Genomic DNA, 18,467 nt, shown 5'->3' with positions numbered 1-18,467 from the left:
GTTCTTTATCAAAATGATAGAATTCTTCATAGGGCTCTTTGTCTATGACTGCAAGTTTTGTTTGCAAATAATGACAGAAGTTAAATCCTCTATGGCCCTTATTCACCATGTTCAGCACATAGAGATCTAGAGTGGACCCTTTGTTCTGATCTTAAAGAAAGCAAGATGTGGTGACATCTTTATGTTCAACAACTTTAAGTCATCTCTGAAGAGATCATTTTTCCACTTTTCTTGCTTTTCAGAGACCAGAGACTTTACTCACTACATAAAGGTATTTGCACTCTTACAACTTATGTTCAGAGTCCTGATAAAAATGTAACCACAGTTCATGACATCAAACAAGCTTCTTACAGAAACCCCAAAAGATGTACTTTTAAAGAAGACATGATATAGTGCAAACAACAGACATATGTCATAATGTAACAACTGATTCAAAACATTTAGAATTAAGTTTCAACAGGACAGAATTTTGCTCAATAGAATCTACATATTCTTTACTTTAAAATGGTTGTGTTCATAGCCTAGAAAATGTTTCTATATGGTAGTCTATAATTGTTATTTTCATTGTCATGAAAAGTATTAACAATAATTAGTTGTTCATCCACTTGCATCATAAACATTATACATAATAAAAGTAAAACTTAAGTTCTTCGGATTTAAAGCAATTCTGTGTGAAATTAACCCTGTTAGAATAGTAGAAAAGAGCCATCAGTGCTTCTGTTGACACTTCTGTACCTTAGTAAGAATAATAAAAAAGGCCACAAGGTAAAAAGGCACATAGAATTCTATATAAAACATATTTAAATGAATCAGAGAGCTGCTAAAGAACAAGGATGTGAAAAAAAGTACCAAAATTCCAATATTGGGAGTTGGATTTTCTGTTTCAGTGTTAATATTGACCTAAATAGACTCCTGATAAAAATCATTACTTTTAAAATCCTACAAAAAGTAAAACTTCGTTGGAAATAACTATGTTCACTTCCTGTTCAAACAATAAAAATAAATTAAACGGTAAGAAAACATTTTTCTTTTCAGTTCGTAGTGTCTGAAGTATAAGAGACATATACAGCATAAATAAAATTCACTGTACTCAAATCCTTGCTTATAGGACTAATATATTTACACTCATACCGAAATTTGTTTCATAGTTTTTAGTGGAGTTGCAAACTTTCTCAGCCACACAGAACTATTAGTAATCACATTTAGAAATGTGTAGAGAGAAACCAAGACTTTCACAAAAATGTTGAAAAACAGAAATGCATGTATTTAAAAATATAGCCTTAGAGTAGTGTCGAGTACCATTTATGCTACTTAACCTTATCAATGCCCATGGAGTAAAAGTAAACAAAAAGAATTGTATTGTTTCTAATGCTCTGTAGTGATATTTAATTTTGTTAGGTGCATACATTTTTAATTTAAAAAACTATCAAGTTCCATTTGACCTCAGAATTATATTAAGTCAACCAAATGATACACTTTGACTTGATATATTCCATCTTGTTCCTTTGTCTCCATCTGTTTAAAAGAGAACATATGTGAAGAAAAAGGCTGCAGTAACGCAGTTCTACTCCTGTATATTTAACTGTGATCTTCATGCAGATCAATGCAAAGTCTCTTGAATGCATTTATTTGCAAAACTAGTGTTTCCCTTTAAATGGGAAAATGCTTTATGTCCTCAGGGCTTTGTGAAAAGATTTGCTCACTGATGTCAGGAATAAAAAGGCAGGGTGGGGGGGAAGTTTATAAGTCTTGCATATCTTCATCCAACTGGACAGTTTGGAGCTTGGCAAGCTCTTTCTTGTCTGTTTCCAGGTCTTCACAGACTGTCTCAACCATGCCTTCTAGGACATACTTGGATTTGGAGTCCAGCATCATTAAGTTGCTTGTAGCTTTGCTCTCTGAATTTGTTAAGAAATTCTCTTTTATGTTGGCTACTGATTGTAGAACCAACCGATGTTCTCTGACAAAATCCTGGGGTACTGCTGGGGAGGGGTGACCTACCTGGTCTTCAGTTGCAGGAACTATTTCCCCAAGGGCAGCCTGGGTCATTGGGACGGACAATAGATCTTGACCAGTAATAAGGGAGCAGTTCTGAAGAGTTGCATAGTTAGTGTTGCTGACAGATGTCACAGTAGATTTGCTTGCCACAGGTGCAGACATTGGCTGGCTATCAGCAATGTCGGGGTTTAGTTCAGTGGGATGTAGTAGGGTAGGGGGATTCAGGGGAAAACTGTGAGTTGGAGATACATTAACTAATGAGGAGGTTAGTGGATGAAGGCCACTCCCGGAGATATTTTCAGAAGACAGGTTTGCATTTACTTGTGCATTCTGATTGACAGGCATCAACTGAGAAAATACTAGGCTCCTCTCCAAGCCCTCCTGTTTAACAGATCCTATAGTCTGGCCTGAATTAGGAACAGTGTATACCACTGCACTGGGAGCAAGAGAGCTCAAGAAAACCTTTCCTTGCTGGACTGTGGTAGACTCACTTGTAAATGTGCTCCCATCTGAAGTGCTTGAATTTACGGAAATATTACCTAAAAAAAAAAAAGAAAAAAAAGAAAAAAAAGGTACAGATTATCATTGATTAAACTGATAATGAAAGGAAATAATTACTTTTTTACACACATGATTTTTCTCATGTTCTGTAGAATTACCTTGAGCACTGACACCTAAAGATTCCTGGGCTCCACTGCTAAGAATCTGGCACAGTAAGTCCTAGAACAGGTGTATTTTTAACTCCCCTAGGAATTCTGTTGACCAAGTGGGAGTGAGAACTATGGGTTTAGAAACCAAGAGCGAAAAAAATTCTTTTCCAAGTTCTAATTTTTAGTCCAGTTTCTGTTTCATAAAGAATATTTACTATTTTCCATATAGACCCCAACTTATGTTTCAGTTAGTTGATAGTTACTGCTAAGCTCTGCCAGTCAGAACTAGAAAGCACAATAAAAATAAAATGCCTTGTTCAGGACTCACAGAAAATAATACCACATAAAATGACTTACCTTGGGGCTTAAAGTTAACCATATAAACCTGTACAGGCAAGTTGAAAACTATCGCCCAACTAACCATAAAGTAATGTCAAGTTAACAAAACATTCAGTAGGTTTTGTTTTTCTTTTCTTTTGCCAGTTGTGAATTTTCAGTGTTGTAGTGATAGGGAGAACTAATGATAATAATACAACATGCTTTAAAAAAAAATAGATTAATATAAAGAACTCGAGCTAATACTTCCCTAAAAGGTTTGAATCTTTTGAGGCTCTTGATATTACGATCTGCAGAGACCAAAAGTAGAAAAAGAAATATAGGTAGAAAGTGGAGAGGATGTTCAAATCAGGTAACTCAGACAATGTTGATGAATCAGATCCTCAACCCACTCCCATCATCAAATAAAACCCTTTTCTTTCTGAGCCTTTACATAATAGGCATAGTGAAATGAAAGCAATTATCTTGCCAACAAAGGAAAGGTGAACTTGAGAGAGTTTTGTGACAGAATAGTTTCGAAGGTCTGTTTACTCTGATCTTGAACTAGATGTTTGGTAAGCTCTGTTGAGAAAACTGCCCAAGAGTAAAGGGAATTCACCTATAACATATGTCTTCTTCAATTACTACAATAATTTGTGATTATATGGCCATCATATTGATAAATCAGTGTGAGGACTGTTTATGTATTCCTAACATTTTTAAGCATCCTAATGCAAAGCAATGTCTTTAACATGAACACATATACACTATTTGAACTTAAAAAAAAAATTAACCACTTGAAAGTATTCATCATGGAAATACTGGTGTTAAGAAAAAAACATTTCTATGTATATTTAGGCTCTTCTCTAACATAAATGTTTGTTCAAGGCCAAATGAATGAAAAAGGTTTTTATTTGAAAACATTTAACTTCAACTTAAGTATGCTTTAAAATTCCTGTTGGCTGCTAAACTGAAGCAAAAAACATCTGAAACAGATGTTTATTTTCTTTAGTGGTTGTAAAATTGTCTGTCAGTGCATATGTGAATAAAATAGTTATTTTTTGATAGAGCCATAAACAATAGATCTGACATTTTCCTCAACAGCTACTGAATATAAATAAAGTAATATTTCTGAATGTGGAGAAAGTATAACATATAAGTGAAGGGGGAAAAGAAGATGTGATGTAAAACTTGACACTTGAATATAACTACAATTAAATTATAAATTGAACAATAAATTTAAAAATCAGTTAAATCCAATTGAAACATGATACAGATGCAAAATATAACTTTGTAATGATGGTAAAATATGAAAAAACCCTTATTTTCTCAGGTTATAAAGTGAGAAAAAGATGTAGATACTCTGCTTTTCCATATAAATGCCAACTATAGTAACACTATCTATCTTGTCAAGGTATTTTAAAGAAATGCTCAAGTATCTCTCTTTGAGAAAGGCAGAACCCCCAAACTCTTTGTTAAGAACTGCACTACCAGCTACTATAAAGAAACATTGCTTCCCGGTCCCATCTGGTTAAACTTAAGCCTTCAAGTCACCCAGACAGTGTAAGGATTGACAGCTCTGTCATTTGAGCTTAGCTTTTTAAACTGAAAATGCTATTCATATTCATATTAAATGCCCCATTTTAAAAATTAGCCATTAGTTTGCAATAATTTTCTATGGCAGCACTTTTTTAGATTACATGTGGAAAGTATTTCTGCTTTTCTCTTCCCCCAATCTATATACCAGGCTTTTTGGTCAAATATATTCTCTAAAATGTTACATACTGTTTGGAAATTTCCTAGAGAGAGAAAAGAGATTAGATCCATAGTAAATTATTATAAAACTAAGCATTTTGGCTTTCCCTGTGATTTTTATATTTTTGTCCTATGTTGGATAGTGACTTAGCTTAATCCTTTCCATAACCTGGAACAATGAAAAAATAAATAGTATGCTACAGGACTGTTGCGTTTTTACTACCATTTTACCTAAAGAGAAACAAATGTACAGCATGAAATTTACTCCTTAAAAATTTTTCCATTAATGCCTCATGTAAACTGAAGTAGATCATAGCTGTTAAAAAAAGTTGTGCATAAATTGATTTTTTAAAAATAAAACCCCTTTATAGGAAGCTGATCTTGAAGGCAAACAATTATTTTGCATTGATAAAGCAATCTGGACTTTCAGATTTGTTTGCAGGAAGGCCAACATGCATTAACATCTCGCACTCCTAAATTCAAACTTCCACTGCTATTCTAACCATTCTCATTTCTATATAGAGAAAAATGACACAGAACCATCCAAACTTGATTAAAGTCAGTGAAGGACTGGCATATCAGCCTCTGGCTTCCGGAATTTTAGATCAGTGCTTTCTTTAGCAGACTGCCTTTAGTAACGACACAAACATAAAATAAGGCTTTTCAGTTGCTTTCACTAAACCTGCACATTTAGGAGGTGAATACACAGGCAGAGCAAGAGACACCCAATCACGTATTCTTCTGGTTTTCCTTTAGTGTGTTTCAGTCTTAAAGGTAAGAACATGAATCAAACACAATTGATCCAGTCTTGCTCTTCTAAAATATTTTTTGGTCAAATAAATAATGCTTAGGTACAGTGTATATATTCTTACCAATTGCTCCACTAATTTTGTGTTCTTAGCAATGTTATTAATTTTTAATTTTAAAATGTCAAGCAATGGTTATTTTGTAAGCACCGATTAACTTATTGTATTTCTATAATTGTAGTCCTGGCAAGGCTTGCTATGAACTGTATTTTTCCATTCAGTTGTTAGAAAAATAAAAGCCCATCCCCATGATGCCAGAGAACCAAGCAGGCTGGATATTACATGGGTGTTGTGAAGACGGAGAAACAAATCAAGGCAATTGTGCAGCTGTGACAGCCAATAGGGTACCTGAACATCAATCCATAGCTCTCACCAAATGCGTCACTTACAGCAGCTGGCTAAACATTACCGGTGCATGACAGTACCAAATGAGACTTTTACCTTGTGAAGCTGCCACTGAAACAGGAGGCAGCTGCAATGGAGAGAATCCAATGCTCCCATTAAGAAACTGGCTGTTTGCTCCGGAATTGGGGATCTGGACAATGCCATACTGATTAATTTGCACTGGTGTAGTAAAAGTCACGACAGAGCCTCCATCCTGGGAAGCCACTGTTTGAATGCCTTCTCTTTTCACCTCAGTGCTGGGGATCAGTCCGGGAAAAGACACAGGGGCACTGGGGCTGTAGGAGGTGGTGACTGCTGAGTTAGCTGAAGAACTCTGGAGAACTTTGAATTCCTTCACATCCTGGGAGGTGGAACCCAGAATGTCAGTCATGGATATACCATTGCTCACAATGTTTGATGCCATTTTGGGTGGGTTCAATGACACTGTCTGTGTATTTCCCACATTTAATCCATTAAGGATAACTCCATTGGGTCCCTGAATGAAAGAATTACCATTAAGGAAGACAGGTGAAGTACTTGCAGGTACCAAGCTTCCATTCAACAAAACTCCAGAAGAGCTTAGTATTTTAGCATTTCCAATTTGTTGCATATATACTGGCTCCATATGACTGGAAAGGCTGAGGTTGGTGACACCTTCAGATGAACCGGAGAGTGGATGAGGAGACAAATCCTCATGACCCTTGCTGGATTCATCTTCAGTGCTTGGATTACCATCTGACTCACTGTATTGAGGGGGAAATCAAGACATTAAGGTTAGGGGGCTGACATGCTACATAATGCCATATGTTTGCAAAACCAGCTTCTAACCCCACCAAAGGCAGCAATTCAGGAAAAGCACAGCAGGAAATCTTTTAGTCCTGCTTGAACTATAAGGCCTTTCGGCAGATTCTAACCAGACAATCTGGGAAGATGTAAATTTAACTCTTAGTATTTAAAGAATTGTTTTTATAGCATTAAAGTTATTTCTTCCTGTTAAATGTGCCACTATCTATATACCATAGAAAAAACTTATTAAATGATAAGATCAGTCTTTCCTGTTTAGGAACTCCTTCCCCTCCCTTCAAACCAATTCAGATTAGTGTAATTTTGAAGGTAAATGAAACTGCGAAGGGAGCGGGAGAGGGAAAGTGTTCTGTTTTGTTTGCCAGTTAGTTAACAAGTGATCATTTTCTCACCTGCTCCCAAACTGCTACTCCACCAGACTGACTACTCTTTCAACAAAGAGGCTAGCCTTTAGGAAAGGCACTTCGACCAGAGAACTGTTAGGTGCAGTTGCCCTTGAATCCAAAGGAAGCTACAGGGGCCTATTTAACATACGCCATCCAGTGCCCTGGTGAGGTGGGAGGGAAAAGGTGGGTCACTCAGCGGCCCAGTAGCTATAAGACCCCTCCCCTGCACCTTCGGTCCTTCGGTTCCAGACAGGGCTATGTCTGTTCCTCAGCCCCGCCACTTGGGAGGAGTAACAATCCGAGGAAGGAAAGTGGTGGGGTTTCCCATTTGGTCTGAAAGTGGGCGGGGGAGAAATGGTGAGTAGGACACTGGCAGTTTGGAAGCGCGGCGGGACTTGGCCTAGCAGTAGATCCGACAACCCCGCAGTGCCCGGCGGTCGGCTCGCTTTCAAGCCGAGGGGAGGGGATTACCCGGGCTTTGGGCTGCGGGGCTAAGAGCGCAGAAAGCGCTTTGATTTACGAGCTGAGGCTGAGCTGCCGCCGCCGTCTGCGAGGGTGACTCACCGGGGGTGCGGGTGGGAGGTGGATCCGGAGAGGGGCCTAAATCAGGCAACAGGGTCGGGGCCGGAGCGTAGGGTTGCGGGGGGCGGAGGGGGTGTGTGCGTGCGAAGCAGGTAGAATATGGTGGAGAAGATACGGGGAACGCGTCCCGCCTGGGAGCAGAAGCTGCAGGGCAGCTGGCCTGTGCCCCGAGCCGGCTCCTCACCCTCTGCCCCCAGTTCCCTGGATTCTGTCAGGGCCCGGAGTGACGGGATTCTCCGCCTCACACGGGCGCTGGGGGCAGGTGTGGTGGCGGTACCAAAGCGCCTCCTCTGGGTCTCCTGCAGGCCTGCGGAAGGGTGCACGCAGGTAGCAGTGCGCGTTTTGTTTTGGTTACCGCAAGGCCGGGCTCCGGCCAGCGCCTGCCTCCCCGCCTGGGGTTAGGAACGTCGGAGCCGTCGGGTCTCGCTGGAGCGCGGGGACAGGGGCGGGCAGCTGCGGGTTCTGGAATGCGCCGGGTGATCACCTTCGCCCGGCGGGGCAGGCTCCCGGGTTCCCAGATTCCTTCCCCGAGCAGAACCTTAGAGCTGCATTTGGATTCTTTCTCTCCTATCCCCGGAGGGCTTGGAGACACCATCTCTTTAGGCGACCTTCTCCTTACTTTACTTCGCTACCTAACTCGAGAGGACGTACAAAAGAGGTGGAAAACCCGATTATATTTTACCAATTGAGGAAAAAATACCTGCCAGTCAAAAAGTTCAAACCCGCCAGGGTGGGCGCTCTGGAGGTTCGGAGTTGATAGCACCCCCACTCCTCCTTGCTGTCCTGAAGCTAGCCTGCGCTCGCTCCCAACCACCGTACTAGGAGGGAGCCACTCCGGGTTCCCGGGCCCAGGAAGCAGCCCTCCAGCCCCATAACCCCGGCGGCACTGAAATCCGATCCGAAGGAGTTCAGAATCAGGTTTCAAAACACCGCAGAGCCGAGCCGCACCAACACCCCACGTTGCTGCGGCCGCGAAGGGAGCCACGGCGGGCAGAGTGAATGATTAACTCTGTCATATAAAACCTCGACGGCCCAGACCCCCTTCCGCGCCACCAGCCCCTACCAACACTCTCCTCCCTCCAGAGCCGCCAAGGCGATCTCCTGCGTAGACTTGTGCAAGGTGGGGGCGCAGCGGCACCCTGGGGGTCGGGGACGCGCGGGCGCGCGCTGGGCGGGTGCGACCCGGCGGAGGTGCGGACCCAGCCGGCGCTGGCAACCTCCACCAGCTTCCACCGTCAGTGAGAGCGGCCTTTCCCGCGCCTACACACGCTTCTTCGACACCCCCCCCAACCCCCCGAACTGGGAAGAGTGGCAACTTCAAAGCCAGCGGGATGGGGGTGGGAAACAGCGCAGCAGTGACCAGCCGAGGTGGGGGCGGGGACTGAGACCTAGGCGGGCGACGAGAAACTTCTTGGGGGGGAGGGTAAGGAGAGAGGTTCCCCCGCCCCCAGCCACCGCCGCCCCCCTTCCTCGGACGGGGAGAGAGGTGGGGGCGGGGAGAGGTGGGCAGCCGGACCAGGCTGGTGGGGAAGGTAAGCGCCATGTTTGCGAGCGCTAGGAGGAAAAGAAAGCTGGGAAGGGGGTGGGGGAGAGGAAGGGGGAGGAGGAGGAAAGTTGGCGCTCACCTTTTGGACTGGGTCTCGGAGGGGTTCCGATCGCGCTGCCTCCGGTTCTTGAACCAGTTGCTGACCTGGGTGAGGGAGAGGCCGGTGATCTTTGCCAGGTGCCGCTTCTCGGCAGGCGAAGGGTAGCGATTCTGCTTGTAGAGCTCCTTAAGCGCGTTGCGCGACTTCTCCTTGAAACAATACACCGTCTCCTCGCCGTCCCAGATGGTGCGGGGCAGGGGGAATTTCCTGCGGAGCCGGTACTTGTCCACGGCGCCCAGCGGCCGGCCGCGGGCTCGTTCGGCCTCGGTGTAGCGCGCCTTATACCAGAGCTGCTGCAGCAGCGGGTGGTTGGCCGACTCGAAGCTGTGGCTCTCGAGGATGCTGTAGAGCTCGGGGTAGATGCCCTGGTGGAAGGCCACCAGCGCCCGCGCCTTCAGCAAGCTCTCGTTGCCACGTAGCAGGTCGCTCTGGGGCAGGGACCACAGGAACCGGGCCAGGCGGTCCAGGTTGCCCCCCTGCTGCAGCGCCTCGCACACGCAGGCGACATGGTCGGGCGAGAAGGCCAGTGTGGTCTGCGCGGCGGCGGCGGCCGCGGCGTGGTGGTGCCTGCCCAGAAGTTCCGAGTGGAGTTGTACCTGATCCGCTGCCGCTCCAGCCGCCGCCGCTGCCGCCACTGCCCCTTCCTCTCCGCTCACCCTGGCGGCCGCGTCCCCCGGCTCCAGGGTAAAAGGGACTGGAGCCGGGGGGCTCAGCCCAGCCGCCGCGCCCCCCGCCACTTCTCGAGGCGCCTCCTGCCCTTCCGAGGCGCTTTCCATCCCATTCTCCTGCTTGATGTCCGCCGCACTTGCGATCTGCCCGGTGGGGGAGGAAGAGGACATTTTTTGTTGTTTATTTTCCTCCCTCCCTCACTCCCTCGCACTCTTTTCCTCTTTCTTTCCCCCTCTCTTACTCCTCCTTCTTCGTCTCCCTCCCCCCTCCCCCCCTCCGGAAAGCCCACTCCCTCCCTCCCGGTTTCGGCTGGATCTGGCCGATCAGGTTTCCCCCCGGCCACGCAGTCACCATTAAGATAGCTGCTAGAGCAAAGTAGTGTAAAAGGATAGCTGCTTTCTGCTGTTCCCCCAACGTGACTCCCCGGGCTGCTGCATACTATATGGCACTGGCGGCCGGGCCGGCCGGGCCGCGCCACCTCATTGGCTATTTCACATTCAGAGGGAGGAGGAGACACCGTTTCTATCCCTGTCGATCACCCGCCTCCCACTCCACCCCTTGCCTTTCCCTCTCCCCCCTGACCCCCAGGCACCTATACCTGAAGGAGAACACCGACATTCTTTTCAGGCCATGTTCCTGGGCGGGAAATTACCTAATGTGGCCTGAAAACTGGACAACAGACTCTTTCAAAGACAGTCCCTACGATTCCGTAGGGAATATTAATTGTGTGACCTAAAGGTCCGAATGGGAAACTCTCAACAAAGAGAGCCCCCTCAGCATTCAGATGACAGAATTTTAGAGAGGACAACTCAGAAGCTTCCCTATCTCCCTACTCTCCTTTACTCCCCACCCCCTTAACGACTTCTTTATTAAGAGTGTTCAAAAGGGTCAGTAATAGAATGGCACTGGGGAAGCATTTACAGTAAATTAAAATTCCAAAGAGGGAAAAATGCTTGGAACCTTAAAATAAGGGGTATAAATAGCCCAGTGAGAATACAAAAACAAAAAGCCTTCGAAAAAATGTGTTTCATCTAAAGTCACATGAAGGGCTTGAAATCCACCTTCATTGAACTTAAGCATATAGAATATTTAAGCACATTTATCCTGTGTGAGTGGGGCAGAAGAGAACCAAGCATTAGATTTAGATAACAGTATGTAAATGTAAGTCTTCTTTATGAACATTTTTTAAAAATGTAAGTGTATGAATAGTTCTTTGGAGATGATATTCCTGGTAGAAGCACCATCTTGATGTGCAGGTGTCTTGGAGGAGATCAATGCAGGATCAGCAGCTCTTCCCACAGCATAGACAGATGGAAGACTGCCTGCCCTCTGGTTTGAGGTGAAGTGCCTGGGGGTGGAGTTTGCTGCTGTTTGCAGTTATGCCTCTTTCCTTCATGGTTTTTGTAAAAGAGCTCAAAAAAAGGATGAACGCATCTCCGCTTCTCTGATTATTGTGAGTCAGTTGGGTCCACTTGCTGGTCTTTTGCTCAAAATCCAACATTTTAATGACATCATCCTAACCTTTACTTCAGGGTGGCCTTGTGTTGTTTCTGTTTCCCAATTACCCATAACTGCCTACTTCAGCATACTAGAAAGCAGCTGTTTAGGTCACCTGCTATTATGATGAATTTGGTAAGTGTTCTTTTTCATGGACAGGCTGCATTTTATTGCTGGTCAACCGAGATGTCATTTGATTTTGTACTTAATTTACTTTGTACAACCCCAATGAAGCTAGCACTGACCTCTCTGGTAGATTAAAAATTCATAATCATGGAAAAGACCATGTGTTCCTACCCCATTGGAAATACCGAGTTAGATATTGAGCTTCACGACAACATCTGAGATTCATATCTTCCTTGAATTTTTAAAAATATACTTTTTACTTTAGAGTAATTTTGACTTATGGAATATGTACAAAAAGAGTCTAAGGAGTTCCCATATACTATCTCCCCCATTTCCCCTAAAGCTAGCATCTTACATTGTGATTATACATTTATCCAAACAACTTTTGGTGCAATACTATTAACCAAACTCTAGACTTTATTTGGATTCACCAGTTTTTCCATTAATGTCTGTCTCCTGTTCCACGATCTAATCCAGGATGCCACATTGCATTTAGTTCCTTGAATTTTAAAAGCATATTTATCAAAGGAAAGTAGACAGGAGGTAATGTGGTTTAGTAGAAAGGATGTGGACTTGGGGATCAGCTAGCAACATGTAGGTTTAATCCTAGCTCTACCATTTATTAGCTATTTAACTATAAAAAGTGGAGAGGATTGTTGCAAGGATTAAACGAGATAAGATGTGCCAAAAAGCACCCAGGACATAATTAATCTTTGTCAAATGTTTGTTATCTTCCTCCTGATAGCGCAAAGTAGGAAACTTTTCATTGTATATATACCTAAGGGAAATCCACTTGTCTATTATTTAGGGCTATCCAAGTCCAGGTCAGAGAGTCTTCTTCAGGTGTATTATCTATTGAATATAGTGCATTGACTTGAAAAACCATGTATTGGGTTTCTTTGCATGTCCTCTGTATAGGGCCTCCAGAGCACCAAGTTCAATGATTATATAGAAGCAACAGTGAACTTTTGTTGCTGTCTGGAGCCTGAACTAGCTTGGTATTCTATAGCTCCAGGAGGAGATTCCTTTAGGACCAGAATGAAATCCAGCACCAGGTTCTGGATTCTTTAGTGGGCTGAGCCTCAGAGTTCATTCTGGCAGCAATTCAAAGTGGACTGGACGTCCTCAGCTCGAACATGGTCAGCTACAATGGAACACCAGAGTTGAGGTTGTGTAGAGCTAACCTTAGAGCACTGGTTTTGCCAAATTATTTGTAAAATTGATTAATACTTGCTTCTACTTATGTCTGCCATGCTGTAAACATTGGGTCTGCTGTGCTGTAATTTGGGAGAACAGAGTTGAGGCTGAGATTGTATGAGAGTCAAAATCAAGCTGTTTGTTTCTGTATCTTTTCCTTCCTGCCCAAAGACAGAGTAAGGATATATGGGAATGTTTTGCCGTTTTGGTGTACTGAAGAAAATTTGGTCTAGCACAAAATGTTACACTTTGCTTGCATATTTTTAATGGTGTTGCCACCAAGAATGGAGATTTCTTTCTCAAAGCTGACTTTTCCTGTGTGAAAGATAGAGGGAAGGCCATATAACTGTTTCTTGGAAGATTCTTTCTATTTCAGAAAGCTTATGTACAGGTACCATTAAGAAAGTTCTAAAGTTATCTTCCAGGTGGAGAAGGTGTTCCATTGTTATTTAGTGACCAATGGTTGATGATATATAGTCAACATTTCTGAATGATCATTCATTTTCCAAATATTTATTGAGTCCTCATTAACTATAAGGTATTGCATCAGGTACTGAAGGATAAAAAGATGAATATATTGGGATCTCTTATCCTGATGAGTGTAAAAACTTCTGGGAGAGATAAGACATTCGTAAGTAAATACTTTACGGGGTGTGGGAGTGGTGAGGGTAAAGAGATTAATTTTGAGAGGAGGAGGGCAGTCAGGAGTAGGTTTTTAGCTGGGCCTTTAAGGACAAGAATTCTTGAGAGACAAAAGATAGAGCTCACTAGAGGCAGAGGGAACAAAATGAGTAAAACATAGAACCGTGAAGTTACATGGTATATTTCTGAAATATTGAGTAATTCAGTGTGTCTGGAGTTTGGGTTTTATGTAAGTGTGTGGTGGGAGATTAGCTGAAAAGGCATGTGGGGGACAAATCATGAAGGACTTTAAGTGAGGTGCTCAGTTTGCTGTGAGATAGTGCATGGAGTGTTCCTTCTGCAGTGGTCTTGTCTGCGTTATATCATGGCCATGGTTGATAGGTCCAGGGATGGTCACTTGCCCCAAAATAAAAGTCAGAATACTTTTCTGAGGTTTTAAAAACTTGCAGGAGGAGAAGAGTGAAGGCTGGTAGAGGAAGCTTTGAATGTAATGCTTGGGACTTCTCAGTGACCAAACTTCCCCCCTTTGGGGATGCTGATGAACAGTATGTGATAGGGAGGGTGAATTACTGAGTTGCATGGGTAATAGCGTAGGAAAAAGATCCTGACAGAGATGGAATGAGTGTCAGGTTCTAGTGCTTTCTCAGGGGTAGCAGCATTCTTGCCTTTTTGTGGTGCTATGGATTTCCCTAAAGGCCAGAAACCTGACTTGAACTGGCCTAGGTCAAAAGATGAATTTACTGGATCATAATACCAAATAGTATAAAGAGCAGGAATGCAGCTGGTTAGACTTGAAGACCGATTGTTCCATTTCACTTGTCCCTGCCTTTCTCGAGTTAGCTTCAGTCTTTCAAAGGGCTTTCCCCAGAAGGTTTGGAACCACAACTCTCCGGCTCTCCATAGTTGCCAGCTTACATTTTCCGACTTCATTAAAGAGGTGGTGCTGCTTTTCCCTTACTGCCAATGTGAAAAATTCTAGGGAAGAGTTTTGATTGGTCTAGCAAGGGTTGTATGTCAACCCCAAGGCCAGAGGGCCTATTGGTAGGCCCACTGAGACATCCCCAGCCTGTGGGACAGGATCTCTTTTCCATAAGACATTGGTAGGGGAAAGGGAAAGATGATATCTGAATATGCCCTTCAGATGACAAAGTCCAGCATGGGTCCATAGCCCTGGGCCTGGAAAGGAGAGCCTGCATTTGAGAAACACTGCCCGAAAGGGGTAGAACCTACTCTTTATGGAGATGGGAATGCTGGAGGATGAGCAGATTTGGGAAGAGTGGTCCATTATTGGAATGTGTCTGTCTTCAGAAATGTAGGAAGCTTGATAGCTTGGTAGTTTTAACCTAGATTGATGTCCTCTTTGAATTGAAGTCTAGTGCTATCATTGCTTTCCTTCTCAAAGTTTTCTGATCATTCTGTTAGTGAATCCCACCAGTAATAATGTTGTACATTCCAGAGTTTCTGTTACGTACACAGCATTGCACTAAGGCCTTTGTATATGTACATATCATGAAATTTAATCCTTAAAGCAATCTTATGCAGTATATTATATGGAGGAAGGAAAGAGGTAGGGAGAGTAAGAAGTTTGGCTCAAACAAGTCTGTCTGATTTAAAAGAATAGGCTCTTTCCATTACATTACATTGCCTCTTTTAGGTACTATTGCTAATAATACTCATAGTACTATTGATAATGGCTAACAGTTATTGAGCTCTAACTCTGTGCTAAGTACTATAGTAAGTACTTTAAATGAAATATCTCATTTAATCTTTACAAGCGTTATCTTCAACTTTCAGTTGGGAAAACTGAAGCTTAGGTCATGTAGCTAGTAAGCAATGAAGCCCACGCTTGAATCCAGCCAAATCTATAACTTTCTACTGTTTCTAACTCCATGATTATTGTAGTAAGGACTAAAAAATTTATTTGCTCACTGACTATACTCATTCTTCCCTGCTCACCAGAAGTTTCTTGCTCTGTTAAAATATAAAGATTCTGAAAGTTGCTTTTATTTTTAGAGAGCTTCTCTCTGAGTCATGTAACTGGTTTGAATGTGTTCTCTTTCAGTAACCCAATAGCAGCATAACAAGCCTCCAGGTTGGCATATCATTTGATGTTGCCTATTTTAGTTAACTTACGTTTGGTTTGATCTTGTACACGAACAATGTTATGATCAAGCAGATGATGACTTATTTATTAGGTGAATCCCTTATGTCTGCATACTAATACGAAGCTCTGTGCTGCCATGACCTGCTTTGGACTTCTGTTTCTCAGATGTGGTATTCACTTGTTTTTCAGGTTTCCCGTTCATATCCCATGGAAACCCCAAATGTATTTCCACGTTATGGGTTGCCTGCTGTGTTCACTGTTTAAAAAGGTGAGAGTTGGAGTATTGCTTCTTATGTTTTTATTGAAAAGAGCAAAAGTGCTATATAAAGTTTAAATTACTGTGAGTGTATACAGCTGGTGTTCATTGCATGGACTATGAAAGGCTTTGTATTCTGATGGAATTTGGGTCAGATTATAAGATCATGCTTGGCAAAAAATTTTCATGTTATACTACTATTGATAGCCATTCACTCATTTTTCACTTTCTCTATTTATTAAGTATCAACCAATCCTTGCTATGGAGATGAAGAAGATATGTCCCTTACAGTGGAAGTTTGTTATATAATAGAGCTGTTTACAGACTTCACTTTTCCAACCTTGTTAAATGCAGTGAATGTGGCTAACAATTTCCAGAGTCAGGCTCTCAGATTTTAGGATTGCTGAAATCAAGTTTATATTCTCGTAGAGAATATCCCCCCTCCACCCAATATTGTCTTGATGCGGGGAGGGTAAGAGACATTAGAGCCAGGTGACACTGTTAAGCCAGATATAATTGATATTAATATTTTGATATTTAGTGAGAATCTGTCATACTAAGGGTTGATGCAGAGAGTTTCATTCCAGATAACTTTTCCAAACTTTCTATCTGCGAATGCATAGTATTTCTGTGTTTGCATGGCTGTGCAAGTATAAAGGATAAGTATAAAACACAGACTATTAAATTGTTCAAAAGAAAACACTAGTGTGAATTATCAAATATGTACACCAGGCATAAATCTTTGAAACCATGGAAGTGTTTTCATTCAGAACAAGATGGAATCTGTGTTCTTAATTGTGAAACAGTTCCTTGAAAAAAATACAGTTATGTGCACAGAGATGAGGCTTTGTGTACAACCTGCCTTTTGGAAAGCCCTCCCCCCGAAATCCAAGGTATTGCGTTGGCTCACGGAAGCTAAGACCTTACTTCAGCAGCACGACCGGAAACCTCGCGGCCGGAACGTTTGTGCTGCAAGTGCTTCTTCCCCGCCGGTGCTCATTCGCAAAGGGACCGTCTCGGCCGAGAGCCTGTTGGTGGGAACCTGTTTGGCGTCGGTTCTTAGGGGGCTTGGAGGTGACTGGCACTGGTCGGGGAGTCCGTACGAAAGAAGGCGCCATGGACGATCAGGGGTGCCCCCGATGTAAGACCACCAAATACCGGAACCCGTCCTTGAAGCTGATGGTGAATGTGTGCGGACACACTCTGTGAGTCTAGAGACAGTGGATATTATGGGGGTGAAACGCTCAGGGTTCGAGGAGAGAGCCGAAAGATGCTTGGCCTCGGTTCAGAGGAGAAAAGGGCGGCTTTAGTTTCGACAGTGGGAGGAAAAAGGGAAAAGGGAACGTTGTTTCTGTAAACGGACTGTAGCCGCCGCTCTGGCCTTCTTTGGATTGCCGGTTCCCAGATGTGGTCTAGCAGTTTTGTCAGGTTCTCCCCTTCAGAGCCGAAAAATCTTGACTGTATTCCCAGGCTGTGTCGTCCACTGGGGTCCAGTTATATCGCAGGTTAAAAGCGTGGGGGATCGGGAGTGTTAATTTCACGCAAGATAATTTTATTGAAATGAGCGAAAGTGCTGTGATAACAATTACTGTGAGAATATCCTGCTGCCTCTGCGTAAGTTAATTTGAAAACCCCGTCTGTATGCCCACTTGTCCTGATGGAGTTCGGTTAGATTCTCATCACAAAAGTGGAGAACAGTCCAGACTCTAGGCAGTTAATTTTGGAGACATAATGGCTGGCATTTATTGAGGGCACATTATGTGCCACACACACAGTTCTAAGCGCTTTACTATGAATTATCTCTCCTCGTTTACCACAACTAGGTAAATACTAGTGTCTTTCCCATTTCCCAGGGAGGGAAACCGAGACTGCTCAAAGTCCTTTAATAGTGCCAGAATTGGAACACAGAATGTTTTAACTCTGGAATGTCCATTTTTGTAGTTGGGGGCGGGGGTTGAGTAAAGGAGAGAGGTTGTGTTTGTGTATTTTGAAAAATAAGTGCAGGGATTGCTTATAGTGTTTCCTACCACATTTTTATGGTTAGATGTGGCTCACTAAAGGTTATTCTGTAAGTATGGGACGTAAGGTGCTATGTTATGGTGAGCATATTTTGTATTCCTGTAGTTTTCTCTGAGGTTTCTCAGAGATAAACATGACGGATAACCTACAGTGTGGTAGACAAGGTCTTTAGGTAAGCATAAATTGCACAATTATTTGTAGTTATGATGATTTAATGGGTTTTATTAACTTAATTGGTCTCTCTTTTCTGTATTTTATCTAATCTTTATTTTTATTCTTTATCCATGATTGAATGGTTTAAGATTAAAAATAAGGTAAAAGTAATTAAGTAGGATGTGCGAAAAAGGGAAGCAAGGAAAATACTATAGGTTTTTAGAGAGATTTTGTTCAGTTTTTCTTCATTTTCCTGTATCAGGCTTATTACAGTCATGCTCAAGGAAAGGAAGTTTGCTTTTTTTGAAGGATAATAAATGTAATTGACTGGAAGAAATGTTTGCTTAGTTGAAATTAGCCAGTCAGGGAAGATTATGTGATTTCAGTAAAATAAATGACATTTTTAAAGTCAATTATAAAATACCTACTTTTTAATTAGAAATTGCTTTTGTTGTATCCTTAGTCCTTTTTGCTTTCT

The 18,467-nt window shown here is 42.7% G+C and overlaps 2 protein-coding genes across 3 annotated transcripts in view; one reads left to right on the top strand and one right to left on the bottom strand.

Moving 5' to 3' along the window:
- Positions 1 to 1,271: 1,271 nt before the first annotated feature.
- On the bottom strand, positions 1,272 to 10,404 carry SIX4 (SIX homeobox 4). 2 transcript variants are annotated; one of them, XM_054567472.1, is made up of 4 exons: positions 10,347 to 10,404; positions 9,306 to 10,138; positions 5,966 to 6,651; positions 1,272 to 2,537 (listed from the first exon to the last, which is right to left on the bottom strand). In XM_054567472.1, the coding sequence occupies exons 1-4, from the start codon at positions 10,347 to 10,349 to the stop codon at positions 1,741 to 1,743; spliced, it is 2,319 nt and encodes a 772-aa protein (XP_054423447.1). In that variant the 5' UTR covers positions 10,350 to 10,404; the 3' UTR covers positions 1,272 to 1,740. The 2 variants fall into 2 exon arrangements, with proteins under 2 accessions (XP_054423447.1, XP_054423446.1); XM_054567471.1 differs by lacking the exon at positions 10,347 to 10,404 and having other exon boundaries at positions 9,306 to 10,247.
- A 6,394-nt stretch (positions 10,405 to 16,798) lies between these two features.
- The window catches only part of MNAT1 (MNAT1 component of CDK activating kinase), a 167,354-nt gene continuing 165,685 nt past the window's right edge, over positions 16,799 to 18,467 (top strand). Inside the window, exon 1 of the mRNA XM_054567473.1 lies at positions 16,799 to 17,022. Coding sequence (XP_054423448.1) covers positions 16,934 to 17,022 — 89 coding nt within the window. The 5' untranslated portion in view covers positions 16,799 to 16,933. The remainder of the gene's footprint in view (positions 17,023 to 18,467) is intronic.

Source organism: Pteronotus mesoamericanus, unplaced genomic scaffold (genome assembly GCF_021234165.1).
Source record: "Pteronotus mesoamericanus isolate MK-2021 breed Mesoamerican mustached bat unplaced genomic scaffold, CSHL_Meso_final contig_182, whole genome shotgun sequence".
Taxonomy (NCBI): domain Eukaryota; kingdom Metazoa; phylum Chordata; class Mammalia; order Chiroptera; family Mormoopidae; genus Pteronotus; species Pteronotus mesoamericanus.
Note: the sequence above shows the minus strand (reverse complement) of the source record. Positions and strands in the feature narration are given on the sequence as shown.

Excerpts from the sequence above, each read along its gene's own strand:
- SIX4 (XM_054567471.1), bottom strand. The coding sequence starts at position 10,165 with ATGTCCTCTTCCTCCCCCACCGGGCAGATCGCAAGTGCGGCGGACATC. Across the intron at positions 6,652-9,305 it reads TCCGAGACCCAGTCCAAAAG|TGAGTCAGATGGTAATCCAA; the intron begins GTGAGCGCCAAC and ends CCCTCAATACAG. Across the intron at positions 2,538-5,965 it reads TTCAGTGGCAGCTTCACAAG|GTAATATTTCCGTAAATTCA; the intron begins GTAAAAGTCTCA and ends TTTTTTTTTTAG.